Genomic DNA, 15,210 nt, shown 5'->3' on the forward strand with positions numbered 1-15,210 from the left:
TGGGTCGCCGCCCACTGTGAAGGGGGTGGGTGCCAGGCCTGCGGTGCGGAGAGAGAGCGAGGGACTATCTAGGGGAGGGACAGTGCAGCGGCCGCCCAGCGCAGCGCTGAGCGCGGGAGAGAACCACACCAGACCAGACCAGGCAGCAGCAAGAAGAAGCTGGCAGTGGCGGCAGGTTAGGGGGCGCAAATTACTTGCCTTGCCCCGGGTTAGGGGGCGCAAATTACTTGCCTTGCCCCGGGTGATGACAACTCACGCTACGCCGCTGCTCTTTGGTTCAGAAACTTGTACTCAGCCTGTTTCAAAAAAATGTTCAGCGGAAGGCAGTGCTTAATTACCAAGGAACATGCAGTGATAATAGTATGCTATGCAAACTGCAACAACCTCTCTGTGCTTCTGGACAGAAGTCAAGAGCCTACATGGCTGCTCTATGGGTGTTTGTATAGTGCCAATGAACTTGCTGCTTGTGCGGAGGCTGAGGTGAAAAGCAGTGCTGGCAATGGGACAGCAATGCTTCTGAAGGCTTAGAACAGCTTTTGCTCTCTCTCTCTCTTTGCCAGATTGAAGACGTGGAATAAAATGGATGCAAAATCAAGGACGTGGAATAAAATGGAAGCAAAATCAAGGATGTGGAATGAAACGGGTACACGCCTTTCTTTCCTTCTTATGTGTTTCCTATGATGAATGAGTGACTTTGGCTTTCCCCTCACTTCTATTGGTGCTCCGTTCCCTGTAATCTATTATGACAAACCACTGGCCCTTAGGATAATACCTACCTGTCTTATGGCATCTTCCCTAGTGAGTGATTTAAAAGGGATGGAAGGATGGAACAAAATGTCTGAGGTGCAGGAAAAGGACAAGCTGGGAAGCATTGCCTGTCAAGCCAGCCCATCCTTCACACATACACAGATAGGAATGGAAACTGACCAAAGAGCACCTGAAGGGTTTCTGTATCTCTATATTGGATTATGTTCTTTTCCAAAACAAATAAGAGGGATTTCTTATAACATCATAAAAAGGCAAAAAACCTCTGTGCACATGAGGGCCTTGCAGATCATGTTTTTTTATGAAACTTCTGCAAAATAGGCGTTTTACACTATCACTTTCTGTCATAGATTAGTGTTTTATTTCAATAGATTAGTTTTGGTTTTTTTGTGTGTGTATATATATATATATAGTTTTATGTATCTTAGCTAAAGTTTAGTTGTATACTGCTTTGAGAGTTATTTGATTAAGGATCAGAGTCAAAAAGTGCACTACAACCACAGAACCACCTTACGGACGTATTACTTTGGCTTAATGTGATCTACCTATGTGTTTCCAGTCTCAAACTTGATATGTTGCTTTAAAACCTTAAAAGGCTTGAGGCCTGGATATGTGAGACACTACCTCTCCCCCATCCCACCCATATGTACTCTCCTTGGCACTCCATTCACCATCAGGTGTTGCTTCAGGTGCCTCTGCCAAAAGAAGCACAACGGACAGACCCTTTGTGGGAGTGGCCTCTGTTATTGCAGTACTTGAATGCCCTGTAGCTATAAACAGCACACAAAAAAACTTTTCTTTTTAGCTAACCTAGTTGATGAGCTGGTGCAGTTATTGCCTGGCGCTTTTAATTTTCTGGCTCCACACTCTTGATTGCTGAATCCTTGTCAATTGCTTATATTTGCCGATTTTATATGTAAGTTGGTTCGAATTTTGTTTTATACAATGTATTTTTTAAAACATATGGATAGTTAGCCACTCTGGAGTGTCCTCAGACAAGAATGGTGCGGGTATACAATTTTAAAATAAATACATGCCTTAGATTTTTTGTTTGTTTGTTTGATGTCAGCTTTAATGTAAATAAGTTGCTTTGAGTTACTTTTTGGGTGGTGGAGATCCATGAAAACCTAGTAAGTTATCCCAGTAAGTTTAATAAATAATAAAACACAATCCACTTTTTAAAACAGGGAGGAGGGGGAACCCCAGGCCAAACACAGACCTCCATTCTTCTCTATCAGGCTTTCATAACTCTCCCCAGGCCACACTCCTTGCCCTCATGCCATACCCCTCACTGCTTTGCACTTTCCTTGAATTTTTGTGCCTGGCTAGAATATGTCATTGAATTCTTAAAATGTGCCTTTCATGCCCAGATAGAAGTTATATGGGGTGTGTGCATGTACAAACATACTGTACAAACATACTGTCCAAAAGTAAAATTCACATTAATTGCTGTGCCCAATTTTGCAGCTGGCCCCACCTACCGCAGCCATTTACCTTCATTCTCTGACATACACGTTTTAGTTGACACAACTCATCGTTCCAAAGATTTAGTATAAATACCAATTGTATGCAGGTAAATCTTTTACAACTTCTCATCTTCCAATATAATCAAAGATGGGAGAGAGAGAACCAGAAAAAGTTACTTGATCCTGCAATATATTGCAGCAAAGCACTGCAGGAAGGCAGAGTACAGGAGGCACACATAATCTGCCTCACCTTGAAGTAATGACAATCGTATTAACCATCTCAGAGGGATATGCACACATTCACAGAGTGACTGCAGTATGCTGCGGTGTTCAGAAACCTTGTATTTGTCACATCATGCAACGTACCCTTAATGTATCTTCAGAAACCAAGCCATAAATCCACAATGTAAGATATACCAGTGACCATTTATAAGACAATCCTGCTGCAACATCCTAGGTGAAAAAGCCGAGTTGTGTAAAATGCTAGGTGACTGAACAGCACTATTCTGTACACGTCTACTCAGAAGCAGGCGCAACTGAATTCAAAGGGGCTTACCTGCAGGTAAGTGTAGGAATAAGATTGCCAAGGCTGCAATCTTAAATACACTTATAAAGGAGTTTCACCTCAACTGTGTGTCATAGTGGACCTCAATTCTGTGTAAAAGTGAACTGAATTGTATCAAATGCTACAGTCTCTCTCCCCCCCACTAACTTGCAATGAACTTCCACTGAGCAATGTGACATGTAACTTCTCCGTAAATGTGCACAGGAACAGGGTGCAATGCAGGTACCACCAACAAGAAGTAAGTGTTATTTAGTTCTAGTATTTTAATCCAAATGTACTTGACTGCTATTGCATGTAATACTGTTTCCTAATCTACTTTGATATGGAGTTATGTGCTATACAGTAAATATGTACTGTCTGCAGCATAAACACACTTTGTATTTGCTCTGTCCCCATCAGATAAAAAATGAAACTGGGGTGACAATTCGATTGGTGTTGCACAGCAGGTTTTATTATTTCTAAGGACTTACAAATAGATGTTTCCCTATGTATATGTGGCCACGAAGTCAGTGAAAAACCCAACAACCCTGATTATCAATCCACAAAGTAGGGATCAAGTGGACAAAAAAAATTAAAGTAATATTTCTGCATTGCATTTTCTTGTCAGCAAGGATACGGCAAAATCTGTAATATCTAAAATATATTTGCTGTTGAGAAACTATCAGGAAAGCATAATTGCATCATAAATATTCCATCACATATGACCCATTCAAGGGTGGTGGCAGCTGCTAGTAGATTCAGGAAGTTGCAATTCACTACAGGATGATAGTGTAGGAGCAAGATAAAGCGTTACATGTCTGATGTTGCTGCAGCAACAAGGGAGAACTAGGAACTTCCCCTGTCAGTATTTAAAATTGCCTAAATATTAATATTATCTGTCTTTATCAAGCATACAGTGTGGGTCACTATGTGGAAATACTGTAACAAATGGGTCATGCAACAAAATGTTGCAGCTTTAAATTCTGCTGTTCCATTCCATTCCTCCTTTCTGTGTTCTTCCCCCTTTCTGATAGTATTTCAAGGCCAATGAGCATGCTTAATCCTCATTGGGCTGTTGCAGTGTTCCTTCCCTCTCTGTCTGCTTTCCCCCTAAATTGTTTCATTTTTTTCTTGGTTTTTTTTTTTGCACTTCTGCAGATCTTGGGAGTTCCTTCAAGCCTGCTAGCAACTCCTTGAGGATGGGTGGTGCTGTTTCAACTACATAAGCAGTAGCACTCCACACCTGAACCTCAGAAACAGGAGGAACGATTCTTTGCTAGGGGCACCTATAAAGGCTCTTTTGCACCCAGAGCTTTTTGACAGGAAGCTGCAAGCTGAGCCTGAAGCCAAAAGAAACAGTGTCTGACAAACATTCTGCTCATGATGCGCCATAACCCAAATCACCTCTTCACGAAACTGGGTCTTAAATATTATGTCCTGCTTTTGAGCTGTAAAATCAGGCTTGCAGGCCAAAATCCTGTTAACTGGCACGATCACGAAGAGCCATTATATAAGGAAGAGCCATTCCTTAATAAACTGACAGCTTGGTGCCCTTGCAAAGGAAGCAAGCCCCTCTGATCATAGTGGCGCTTACGCGAGATTGCACTGCCAAATCCACAAATAGGCTCAAGCATATAGGCACTCCTTTGCGTTTTTAGCAGCGCACGCCTACCCAGAAGCACGTTCCCTTCAACTCAATTTATCCTCGGAATTCTGGAGGGATCACAGGCTAAAAATCAGCTCGACTTCCAAATGCATCCTAAGAGAAGAGACGCCTGCCTGCCTCTCCACACGTGCAACGTTTAGAGCCCGGGGGAGCAAAAAAGCATGACGTTCATTTGCCAAATCACTGAACTTGAAGGGAGGAAATGTCCACCTGGTTCTTCCCCTGCCTGACTTTCCGCTTGCCCTTGCTTCCCAGCTCCTCGCTGCCGTTGCCTCCTTTTCAGAAGCTGCACGATCTGCAAGGGGGGGAGGGAATCGCCTCTCTTAATCCTCGAGGAAGTGAACAGCAGCAAACCGGGGAGGGCAGCGGATCAGGATGACTGCGACGACGTGCTTGCCCAGCTCAGCCTCTCTCGCCAAGTCTGCTCGCTGTGGTGGATGATGCCTTCCTCTCAGGACCCAGCAGTGATCCTCTCCCCTTGCTCGCACCTTAAAGCAGCCATTTTTCACTCTGCAGCAGCCTGTGATGTCATCAACCCCCGGGCAGCCAAGTTCTGCTCCCCCACCCCCAGCACCGCAACACTCCCCCCACAAATCCCCCTCACTCGTGAACAGCCAGTAGTAACAGCAGGAGCGGCGGCGGCGGCGGCAGCAAACTTTAGGAATCGCCCCTTTCTTTCTCTCCTCCCTCCCCTTCTGCAAATCGGTTTCCTGATGGGCAGCGGCGGCAGCAGCCATCTATCCTCCGCCTCAGCAGCGTTCTTGCTACAGGGCATGGCTGAGATGCGAGAGCTGGAGGCGCACAGCAGCAATACCGGGCTGCAAAATCAGCTCCGGAGGGGTGCCCTCTCCCTGTCTCCAGGCAGGACTGCAGCTTAGGTGCTGCTGCTGCTGCTGCTGCTGATCCATCTGCACTTGCTCTGTCCCTCTCTCTCTCTCTCTCTCTCCCCCTCTCCGTCACGCGTGGAAGGGAAAAAAAGCAAAGCAAAGCCAGAGGAAAAAAAATCCCCTGCTGTGTGAGCTGCTGTTGCTGCTGCTGCTGCTGCCGCCGCCTTCTTGTCTGCTGAGTCATGGATTGAGGGTCCCTCTCTCCTCGCGGAAATCACTGACACGTCTCAGAACTGGGTCTGCTGCAGCCATTGAGGAGCCCTGATTCCGGGGCCACAAGGACCAAGCCAGAATGATGCTCCTCCTCCTCCTCCTCCTGCTCCAGCCGTCTACATAGGCAAGCTTGCCCTTTGCAGCGTTTTCTCGCCAAGGCTCCTGTCCTTCCTCCAGGCTCATTCGTCCTCAGCAGCTTTTCCTTAACAACACTCCCCCCCCACCTCAAATTCTCCCTGGAAAAGAAAGCAACCCCCCCCCCAACATACTCTTGAACCATGATCGCCGCCGCTTTTTTAGTTCTGCTGAGACCTTACAGCATCCAGTGTGCCCTCTTCTTGCTCCTTCTGCTGCTGGGCACCGTCGCCACGATTTTATTCTTCTGCTGCTGGCACCGCAAGCTCCAGAAAGGGAGGCATCCGATCAAATCGGTCTTTTCCGGGCGCTCAAGGAGCCGAGGTAAGAGACGCAGTGTCTGCCTGGCTGGCAGCCTTTTGCCAAAGGGGTACGGAGGAATCCAGCTTCTTCAGAGGGAAGGAGGGAGCGTGGGGAGGGAATCCCCCGTCGCCTGCCCAAGCTGTTAACGACTTGCTGCTAATGGGAGAGCTCGCCCACTCTCCGGATCTCCCGGATTATTTTGGGGGAAAGGGCTTTTAAGAGACTGCGGCAGCCTAGTCTCCACCCCATCCCTTAACGAGATCATAAGATGCTGGGTGGGAACCCCTCTCGCTGCTCAAGTACGTTAGAACTTTCCCATCCAACTTCTAGAGAGGAGGAGGGAGAATTAAGATATACATGATGGCTGCTCAGCACAGAGACTTCACATTATTTCAGTGGTGACTGTAGTGATGAGGATTAGCAAGAATAGGAACACTGAGCAGGCAGACGTGTACAAGAACTTAAATTACTTTGAAGTGCAGACAGATGCAGTTCTGCCTTTTTTAAAAACAACACACAATTCTCCTTTTCATTTCCAGATGCTGCAATGAGAAGCCACCACTTTCGCTCCGAGGTAATTTATTTAGCACGCAATCTAAAGGTCAGAACAAGTTTTGTTACCAAATTATAAATCACTGAATATCTGTCTATATATAAGAGCACTTGCCGCTTTAAAATAAAACTTTTGCAATGTTTTGTATTCATTGAACATACCATTTCGCTTAAATGGTTGCATAGCCTAATGCATTTGTTTAATGCTGTTTTCTTGTTAACTAATACAGTATATTGATTCTTTCAGTACCTGTGTCTGTAAGAATGGCTTTATATTAGAAGATAATTCAATAAATGCAGCTATTAATAGTAGCAACATGGAGGCAAAAGTGTTGGCATCAGATCCATGCCTAAATCAGCTTTTGCTTGCTTCATCATCAGTCATTAGCTATATATTGCCACCCTACAGTTTTGAGTTTCAAACTTCATGTGAAAACCCAAGTAAAAGGAGCACTGAAAATGTTTAAGGAACTAGTACTGTTTGTAGGAAAGAGGATTGGTAGCCTTTCAATTTATGGCTGCCATCATGCCAAAATTATAGAGGGTCTCCAAGCTTTCAATGACCACTTGATTTCAGAAAGTTTTTTTCCTTTGCGAAGGAGGAGCAAGGAATGGAGACCATTCCACAGTCTGTCTCCTTTGTTCATTTTCTGTTACTACTTCTTGTATTAAAAATAAAATAAAATAAACTTAATCAGTCAGGCATTCATGGCTTCCTGCTACAGATTTAAGGAAGCAGAGCACATCTAATCTTCTCACAACCTCTCAAGGTTATTTGGTGCTTCTGGCACTTAATAATTCTTTTTTCCAGTGATTTCTTTTTCTTTTTGCATTTGTACATTTAAGAACATCCTTTCAAAGCAATCTGCTGGGGGATCCTATTCTAGAGGGACCTCTCCTTTGTAGAACTGCCCCTTTCTTACACAAGAATGTTCAAGGACAATTGATTCTCTATTAAAATTTCCTCCAAATCCCACTGGAAAATCAAAACATTTATCAAGTAACTTTTTCCCTCTGTGTAAAGTGACTGATTTACATATCTAAAGCTAAATCTGGAGATTTGAGTTGTGGCTTCATTTAACATTTTCAGTTCAATTATTAATAGTTAAATAACAACTCATTTCTTTCATGCAGCCCAGTCCTAAGCATGTTTACTCAGAAGTAAATTCCAGTGCATTCTTACTTCCTGGTAAATGCACTAGCCTCGCAGCCTGTGATAATTTTCCTGCTTGGCAGGGGGTTGGACTCGATGGCCCTTGTGGTCTCTTCCAACTCTATGATTCTATGATTCTATGATTCTATGATAATAAGCACATTAACCCTCTGCTTTAAATGGGATTTAGTCCCATTCAAGTGTGGCTACACTTGCAGCCTTACCTACTTAACATGCCATCTTATCCACACTTCCTTGGGAGCAAGGTCTGTTGGACTTATGCCTGAGTAAACATACATAGGATTGGGCTGCACAGGATCAGTCTACTAAAAGTTAAGCACAAATCCCATTCATTTCAATGGTAGAGCTAAGCAACTGAGGGAATTTTCCCCATTGAAATCAATGGGACTGAAATGTGTTTTGACTGGTTGGGTCTTAGTAGCAGCAATTTGATGTAGTCCTATTGATCACTAATGGTCAATAAGTGATATGAAATGTTCAGAGGTGATGGATTGCACTGACCTTACTGCCTCCAAGTCACCCACCTGCAGGGCAGCCCACCCACGAGACAACATGAGGCAACTGCCTCAGGTGGCAAGATCCACAGGGGCAGCAGGTCCAGACTCCAAGGAATGCAGCAGCTGTGGTTCTGCCGCCTCCTGGGAACCAGTTGGCGAATAGGAGAGGCTGGGGCTCTTCTCCCACCCTTGTTCCCAATGTAGATCTTCATCCCCCCCCCTGTACCTGATGTAGATCTTCACTCACTCCTTCTCCCTGGGTGGTGGGGTGGGTGGCACCATTTTGTCCTTTGCCTCAGGCACTTGGGCTGGTGCCACCCACCTGCCAGTAAGCTAGCTTATTTCCTCTGCCCCTCCTCACAAGCCACTTCTGGAGAGGCAACGTCTAATCTGCGAATTTCCAGAGGACGTCTTGCCCTGCTTTGCTAAACCTTACATTTCCATATGTAATTTGTTGTATGTAGAGGATACGGTTCTATGCACAGCTACTTATAACTAAGCCCTCATAGAACTCAGTGACTTACTTTTGCTTAAATTTTTATAGCAAGGGCTTTTTTTCCAGCCCAAGGGCCCCATTCCCTTCTGGACAACCTTCTATGGGCAGAACAGCAAATTGTTACCTTTATACAGGTAGGCTGGATTCCACACACACTCAGAACCGCCCCCCTTATATTCTCCATCCAGGCGTGCAAGGGGCATTATCAGAGTTCAAGGACCCATTCCAGCCAGGAGAAAACAGTGGGGGTGTGAAGCAGGACCAGTGAGGGGTGTGGCTTGGGGAGCATTCTGGGGGCCTGATGGAGAGGTCAGGAGGGCCGCATTCACCCTGAGGTTCCCCACTCATGTTTCAGAATTGTACTGCTAGGGATACGCTAACAAAAGGACAGGGTAACTTATGGCATTGCTAATTTATATGATTAAATCAAAAGTCAGGCTGATTCTGCCTTATCTCAAATTAACTGACTTGGAACACAGAGGCTTCCACATTGTCACTTCTAAGGAGTGGGTTTATTTAATGTTTAATTGCTTTACTTTAAAGTGTGCATAACATTATTTTCCTACATTGAAAGTCCTTGAATAATTGAGCAGCTTAAAAAAAAAAACTTTCAACAAAAAAGCACATTCAATTTTTACTAATCCTGTCACCACCTTCTTTATTCAAAATTAATAATTTTGCAATCACACACAGATATTCTATATCCGTACGTCAGTGTTTCTGCCGTTCTATTGTTTAGCTGTACCATAGTCTGCATTTTTATATTTTATTGTCAAGTGTTGGTTTTTATTGGCGATTATAAGCTGGTTTGCGTGGGAAGTTCCTCAAAAAAGCAGAGTATCTAGGAAACAACATGGTGGTTTTGAGCATTAACTATTAATCATTTGAATTGTATCATGTATCACATGCGTATATTGAATGGATTCTCATCTCCAGAGAATAATGATCAATATTACAAAACTACTGGCAAATGTTGAATGATGGGTGTTTTGTTATAATAAGAAAATCAGTATTACAGTCCAAAGTCCATTTCTTTCAGTGGAATAAGTGAACTGGGCACCACACCCTTTATGACCTCATAGGTTATGATGTCACCTGGAGGCCACAATTTTGAAATTACGAACTCCTTCCCCTTCCCCCTCAGCTGTGGCACTGCTGGCACCGGGAGGAAGCAGAACAGGATGGAAAATCTATTTTAGTGAGGCATGGGTTAAGATGTTGGATCTCCAGGCCTTCCTTTCTTATCCAAGTGGCTTTTTAAGGAAAGCTAGTTGCTGCCCAGGACCATAATGTGTGTTCTGGCTCTTACAGCCAAATAACCACAGTCAGAATTGTACTCTGCATGATGTTTGATGTACTGTAGTTACTTGTGAGTGAGTCAGTTAGCGCTGGTTTCTTTTTTAGTGGAACTTACTTCCAGATAAATTTGCTTGGGGTTTCTGCTTTAGCCTATAGTTTCCAAATATCAGGTATTACAAGATCTGGTAATTTCAGTGGGATGTGGTCTTTTTAGAAGGACAGGGCACCAGCCGTGACTTTCTTTGATGTCTAGTTATGATTTTCCTTAAACTTATAAGCTAAACTTTGAAACTGCTGCAGCAGCACAGTTCTCAGGAAAGGTAAGCTGCTTGAAGAGTGCAGCCTTAGGCTATAATGCTGCGCACAGGGCTGCTCAAATCCCATTGACTTCAGTGGGATTTAACAGCAGTCGAATTGTGTATGGGAGGGCAGCTGTAGGCGGTTGGGAGCACAAGTCCCATTGACTTTCAATGAGACTTAGCTTCCTAAGTGCCTTGGGAAATAGATTTTTCAAAGGAAAGAATTGCAAATGAGGCCAACTCCCCCTCCTCCAGCTTTTACAATGGTTGAAATGTATGCATCTGTGTAAACATAATTAGAACTCAATAACCAGCGCAAAATTCTGAGGCTCCCTGTGGAGATAAGAGTTGCCCAATGATGCTGGTTTGAACATGGATGCAGCAGAGCACATACTGCTGTTTAAACACACACACACATGTCCAGTGAAGTGATTAAACATCCCCTAGCATCATACATCATACCACGGAGTATTCAAGATGACATCAAGAAGATGGCACTCATCGACCCAAGGTTGCATGGCGGTGTGCTTGTCTTGAATTGACTATGAGGAGCAAATGAAATGGCTAAGGGAAGCTAGTAAAAGGCCTCTAGGTCATTTATAGCATGCCATGGTTTTCTATTGTACAACTCTGGCACTCAGTCAATTAAACCCGTTGAATGCAGTCAATGATGAGGGGTGTGCACAGACCCCCGATCCACCCTGTGGCCCAGACTGGGTAGATTTCATCCAGTGATGTCCTAATCCAGTAGCGTAGGTAGGTGGGCAAGGTGGGGGCGGTCCGCACCAGGAGGGAGGGCATAGGGCACCATAGGTGTCTCTAGGGGCGGCACGAGACTCTGCAGTGCAGCACACTGGCTGTTGTGTGTTGGGGGTTGTAATTCTGGGCAGCAGGGGTGCTTGCAGTCAGCAAGGTGGTTCCTGGGCATTTCGGGTGCTGTGGGGGGGGGGGGGCAGAGCTTAAATCGGTAGCTGCCCTAAACAAAGCTCAACAACTTTGGTCCAACTTTGGCGGTTGATACGCCTGAATCCATCCCCAAGGTAATTTTAAAATCCTATTTTAACACATTGGGTTTTGAAAAGGGCCAGGGAGTTGTACCAGTACTCTGCAGGATTGGGCCCTACCAGCTGTTAAGTGCTAGTGGTTTCCCTGCACACAAAGGAAAACGCTTGTGAAGGAGGAGGACCCAGCACACTGCAGGAGGGTTTGATCCTGAGAGGTACTGCTTCACAAGTGGCGTTTCTGCATGAAAGCCCCTTACAAAGCAGCACCTACACCTACAAGATGGATGTGGAGTGCAGGCATTGATCTTGGGGGGCAGGGTGAAAGCCACAGTGTTGGGCCTCCCTTCTCTTGGGAAGAGGCATGCACCAGTTGGGTAGGACTTGACCCTTTTCCTGTGATTTTCCCACTTTGCCCTCCTCTCCTTTCTCTCCCGCCCCCGACAGCCACAGATCGTTCTGGGCCTATCCAACCTGACTCTCAGTGGCTTGTGCCTGTCCCTACCTGACTCGCCCAAAGTCCTCCTAAGATGTCTGATTTGGCCTCGGCTGAATCTGGTGCACACCTCTGACAGTGATAAGGTGTGGAGGGCAACCAGAGATCTGGTATCACAAACCTTGAGCACATTGCATGGCTGCATAAGCATTATCCTAACTTAATCAGAGTCTGCTCTGTTAAAGTCAGCAATCCATGGACTCAAACAGCAGCAGGACAAAGAAGCTTGTGTGCCAATTTATTCTTCAGACAAGGTCCTGGCACTGCTGACTTTATCAGTGTCCATGATACTGCTTATCATATATCTAATCATTAGTACAATGTAGCACAATGCAAACACAATTCATCAAACTAAATTGGCCAATTTTTGATTCCCACCAAAGCCCCTACATATACTGGGACTAAATTCAAATGGTCTTCTGTGTTACACAATTAGCAAAATGATGCAATCAGTAGGTCTTAACCATGAGCCTGGGAACATCAGAGTTGCTTGGTTTGGGTGCATGCTTTAGTGCCTGAGCTTTAAAACAGTAACAAGTGGAGCCTGAAACAAAATGTTACAGTGCAGAGTGTTCCTGTTCAGGATTTCCATTCCCCTCCCTTCACAACAGACACTTTCAATCAAGCATTCAGTGGCCTCTCATCACACTCATTCCTCACTGAGCTGTTTTGGAGTTCCACCTCCTGCAAGAGCAGTTAAACCCTCCCTTAATGGGTGGGTATGAATTGGGTGGGGGTGTCCCTCTGCTGAGCTCTGCTGGCTAAGCATCACTCTGCTGGCATGGCCCTTCAGCTAGGTGAGTGTGCCATTGATGGGATGCCCACTGACAACAGGCATCAGGGGCCCCCAAAATGGGGATTTCTGGAGGCGAGGAGGTGCTGAACAGGTCTGGTCCCATTGCTGTCAAGCAACAGCAGCAGTCCTGATCATGCCCCCACCAAACCTGCTATTACTGCCTGGCCCTACCACTCTGCAAAGGCCCGCTGTCTGAATCTGGATTGAGTCCCAAGTGTTATTTTTCCAAAAATATTTTTGGTACCTCTGTAAACTTTGTGGTTCTCCCAAAGCCTGTTGATGCCATTTTGAAGAACTGATTTCACTATGGATATATAGTATGATGGTGGTGGTGGTGATATCATCATCATCATCATCATCATCATCATCATCATCATAACTAGTGACAGCCACCATAATTTCTATGATCTTATGTTGTATGTATTTCCCCAAGGAGAAGTCAGAACCAGATCCCCTACCTTTGCCTTGAAGGGAAAACAGTTTCCATGCAGGCTTGAGCCACAGCACCTCCCCTTTTAGAATTTAGGATTTGGGTATGAATTCATGTAACATACACTTGAAAAGGATTGTAAGGAAGTTGTGTTATAAATTAAGTATTAGTATTCTTAAAGTGACTGCCCTACAAATATATATTACCTATTTGAATTGCTTTAATCTACTACTTTGGAAGTTACTTGATTATATCCATAGTGAAAAACTCTTCTGGAGCCGCTAACCTCTTTGGGAACCAAATTAACTTCTAAAGTGTCATCCCAGTTCCTAGGTCACTAGACAGCCATTAATCTCTCAGTGAACATGTGGGGTGATAATGTGCGAAAAAAGGCTTTTTAATAAACTCAGATCAAGCTATAGAAGATCTGATCCGACATCATGTGCAAAACTGCCAATACATTTGAATTGGATTTATTATTCAAAGTGTTGTAGCCTAAAACATTTTGTACCATATAGCAGTGCCCAAGATGAGTTATTCGTGGCAATTGACCTGGTTCAGCTGTCACTTAAGGGCTTTTTGATTTAGCAGAATTGCTAGTGACAGGATTTTGCTCCCTGCGTAATGGAACCAAATTTGTATTTGTTATTATCCTGGTTGCAGGGAGATGACTGCGCATATTTAGTTTTATACCGAAGAAATGCATTTGGGTAGCATTTGCATTTCACAGACTTTACATCTGCTGCTTAGCCTGCTGAAAAGTTACTGTCACTACAGGAGATGACATTTATGTATTCAGTTGTCATGTAGATAAGATGCTTATGCATGTCTGGTGCAAAAAATAGGTCACCCAGGGAAGCAAACGGAAATAAAAAAAATCCTATTGGTAATGTTGATAACAGAAAACTCCAACTGCTGAATGTTTAGCTCAGTATAGTCTTCCCTACAACCTCTTCATTTTTGACAAACATTTCCTTCTTGCCTCGTACAAAAAAGCCATCTTCCGTGTGTGACCCATTATCACAGTCAACCCACTTTCTGCTTAACAGGACAACCAGCTAAAAATATCATTCTTGTTGCCACTATAGAATGATAATGAATAGCCTTGGAAGTCTTCTGCTATAATTCAGTAGAAGAATCCCAGGGTTATTTATAAGCTGCTGAGTGTACGACTAACTCAGATGAAAAGGAAAATCAGAAAAGCCTCTAAGCTGAATTTATAGTTCTGTGTCTGATTTGGGGAAAGTGCATTCAAGGAGAGACACAGACAAATGCAAGCTTCTGTCTATTCAAAGGATTTATTTTTTCAGTAGATGGAATCAATTGTATTTGGACACATTTCTGCCTTAGGGTGTTGGAAATGCATTCCATTAAGCGTGGAAGGTTCAAGGAACAAGGTCAAGGGGGGAAATGTTTTTGAATACGAAAATAAAAGGTTTCCCTGCAATAATTAGAATAAATCCTGCTGTAGGTAGGAATTAATGTGTAATATAGAGAAGTACTGTACTCTCAGTCCCACATAAAAATTTATCTCTTATGATGGACATGATTTCAGCCAGCGATGCTGTGTAAATGGCTAGCAAGATACCAAGTTGGGATGGTGAATCTGTGAACTTGGAGATGTTTCTGGACTTCTAACACCCAGCCACTTTGACCAATGGTCAGGGGTGATGGGAGCTGTTGTCCAGCAGTATCTATAGGTTCACAGGTTCCCCATCCTGACACATGGATTAACTTTAAAATACAAGAAATAATTGTTTTGTCAATTGCTCATTCAGTTTAGCTCTTACGGTAGATGTGATTGGAAACGGCTAGCAAGGGAGAGAGTGAGAGAGATAGTTAGAAACAAATAGAAAGAGAGATGGAAATAGTAATGGACTGATAGATAGAAATGTATAAAAATATATATGAGAGAGAGAACTAGATAGATAAAGAGAAAGTGTGTTCCTTACATTACAAAAACTTTTCACTAGGAACTTAGCCTGCATTGAAGACCAGTCAGACCATTTGATAAGCAGTTGGTGGAAACATGCACAAAATTGCGCAGAGAATGGTGCTTCTTTCTCTCAATTGAAGCAAAATGGGGGGGGTCCCTTTTTATAGCTCTGCAAGCTTATATGCAATGATGATATAGGCTTAGTGTATCTTTTGTGAACAAAGATTGCCTGCCTCTGCAGATAGGGGAGTTCAC

General features: G+C 44.1%; 1 protein-coding gene across 5 annotated transcripts in view; it reads left to right on the forward strand.

Annotated features, from left to right (window-relative positions):
- The first annotated feature begins 5,073 nt into the window (after positions 1–5,073).
- Positions 5,074–15,210, forward strand: part of DST (dystonin) — a 299,556-nt gene continuing 289,419 nt past the window's right edge. For 2 of the 5 annotated variants that reach the window (XM_082218116.1, XM_082218117.1), the window contains exons 1-2: positions 5,088–6,000; positions 6,519–6,580. In XM_082218116.1, coding sequence (XP_082074242.1) covers positions 5,820–6,000; positions 6,519–6,580 — 243 coding nt within the window. In that variant the 5' untranslated portion in view covers positions 5,088–5,819. Of the gene's footprint in view, positions 6,001–6,518; positions 6,581–15,210 lie in introns of all 5 variants that reach the window. The other 3 variants (XM_082218107.1, XM_082218118.1, XM_082218108.1) reach the window with 3 other exon arrangements.

Source organism: Podarcis vaucheri (genome assembly GCF_965113315.1).
Source record: "Podarcis vaucheri genome assembly, chromosome: 3".
NCBI classification, from domain to species: Eukaryota; Metazoa; Chordata; class Lepidosauria; order Squamata; family Lacertidae; genus Podarcis; species Podarcis vaucheri.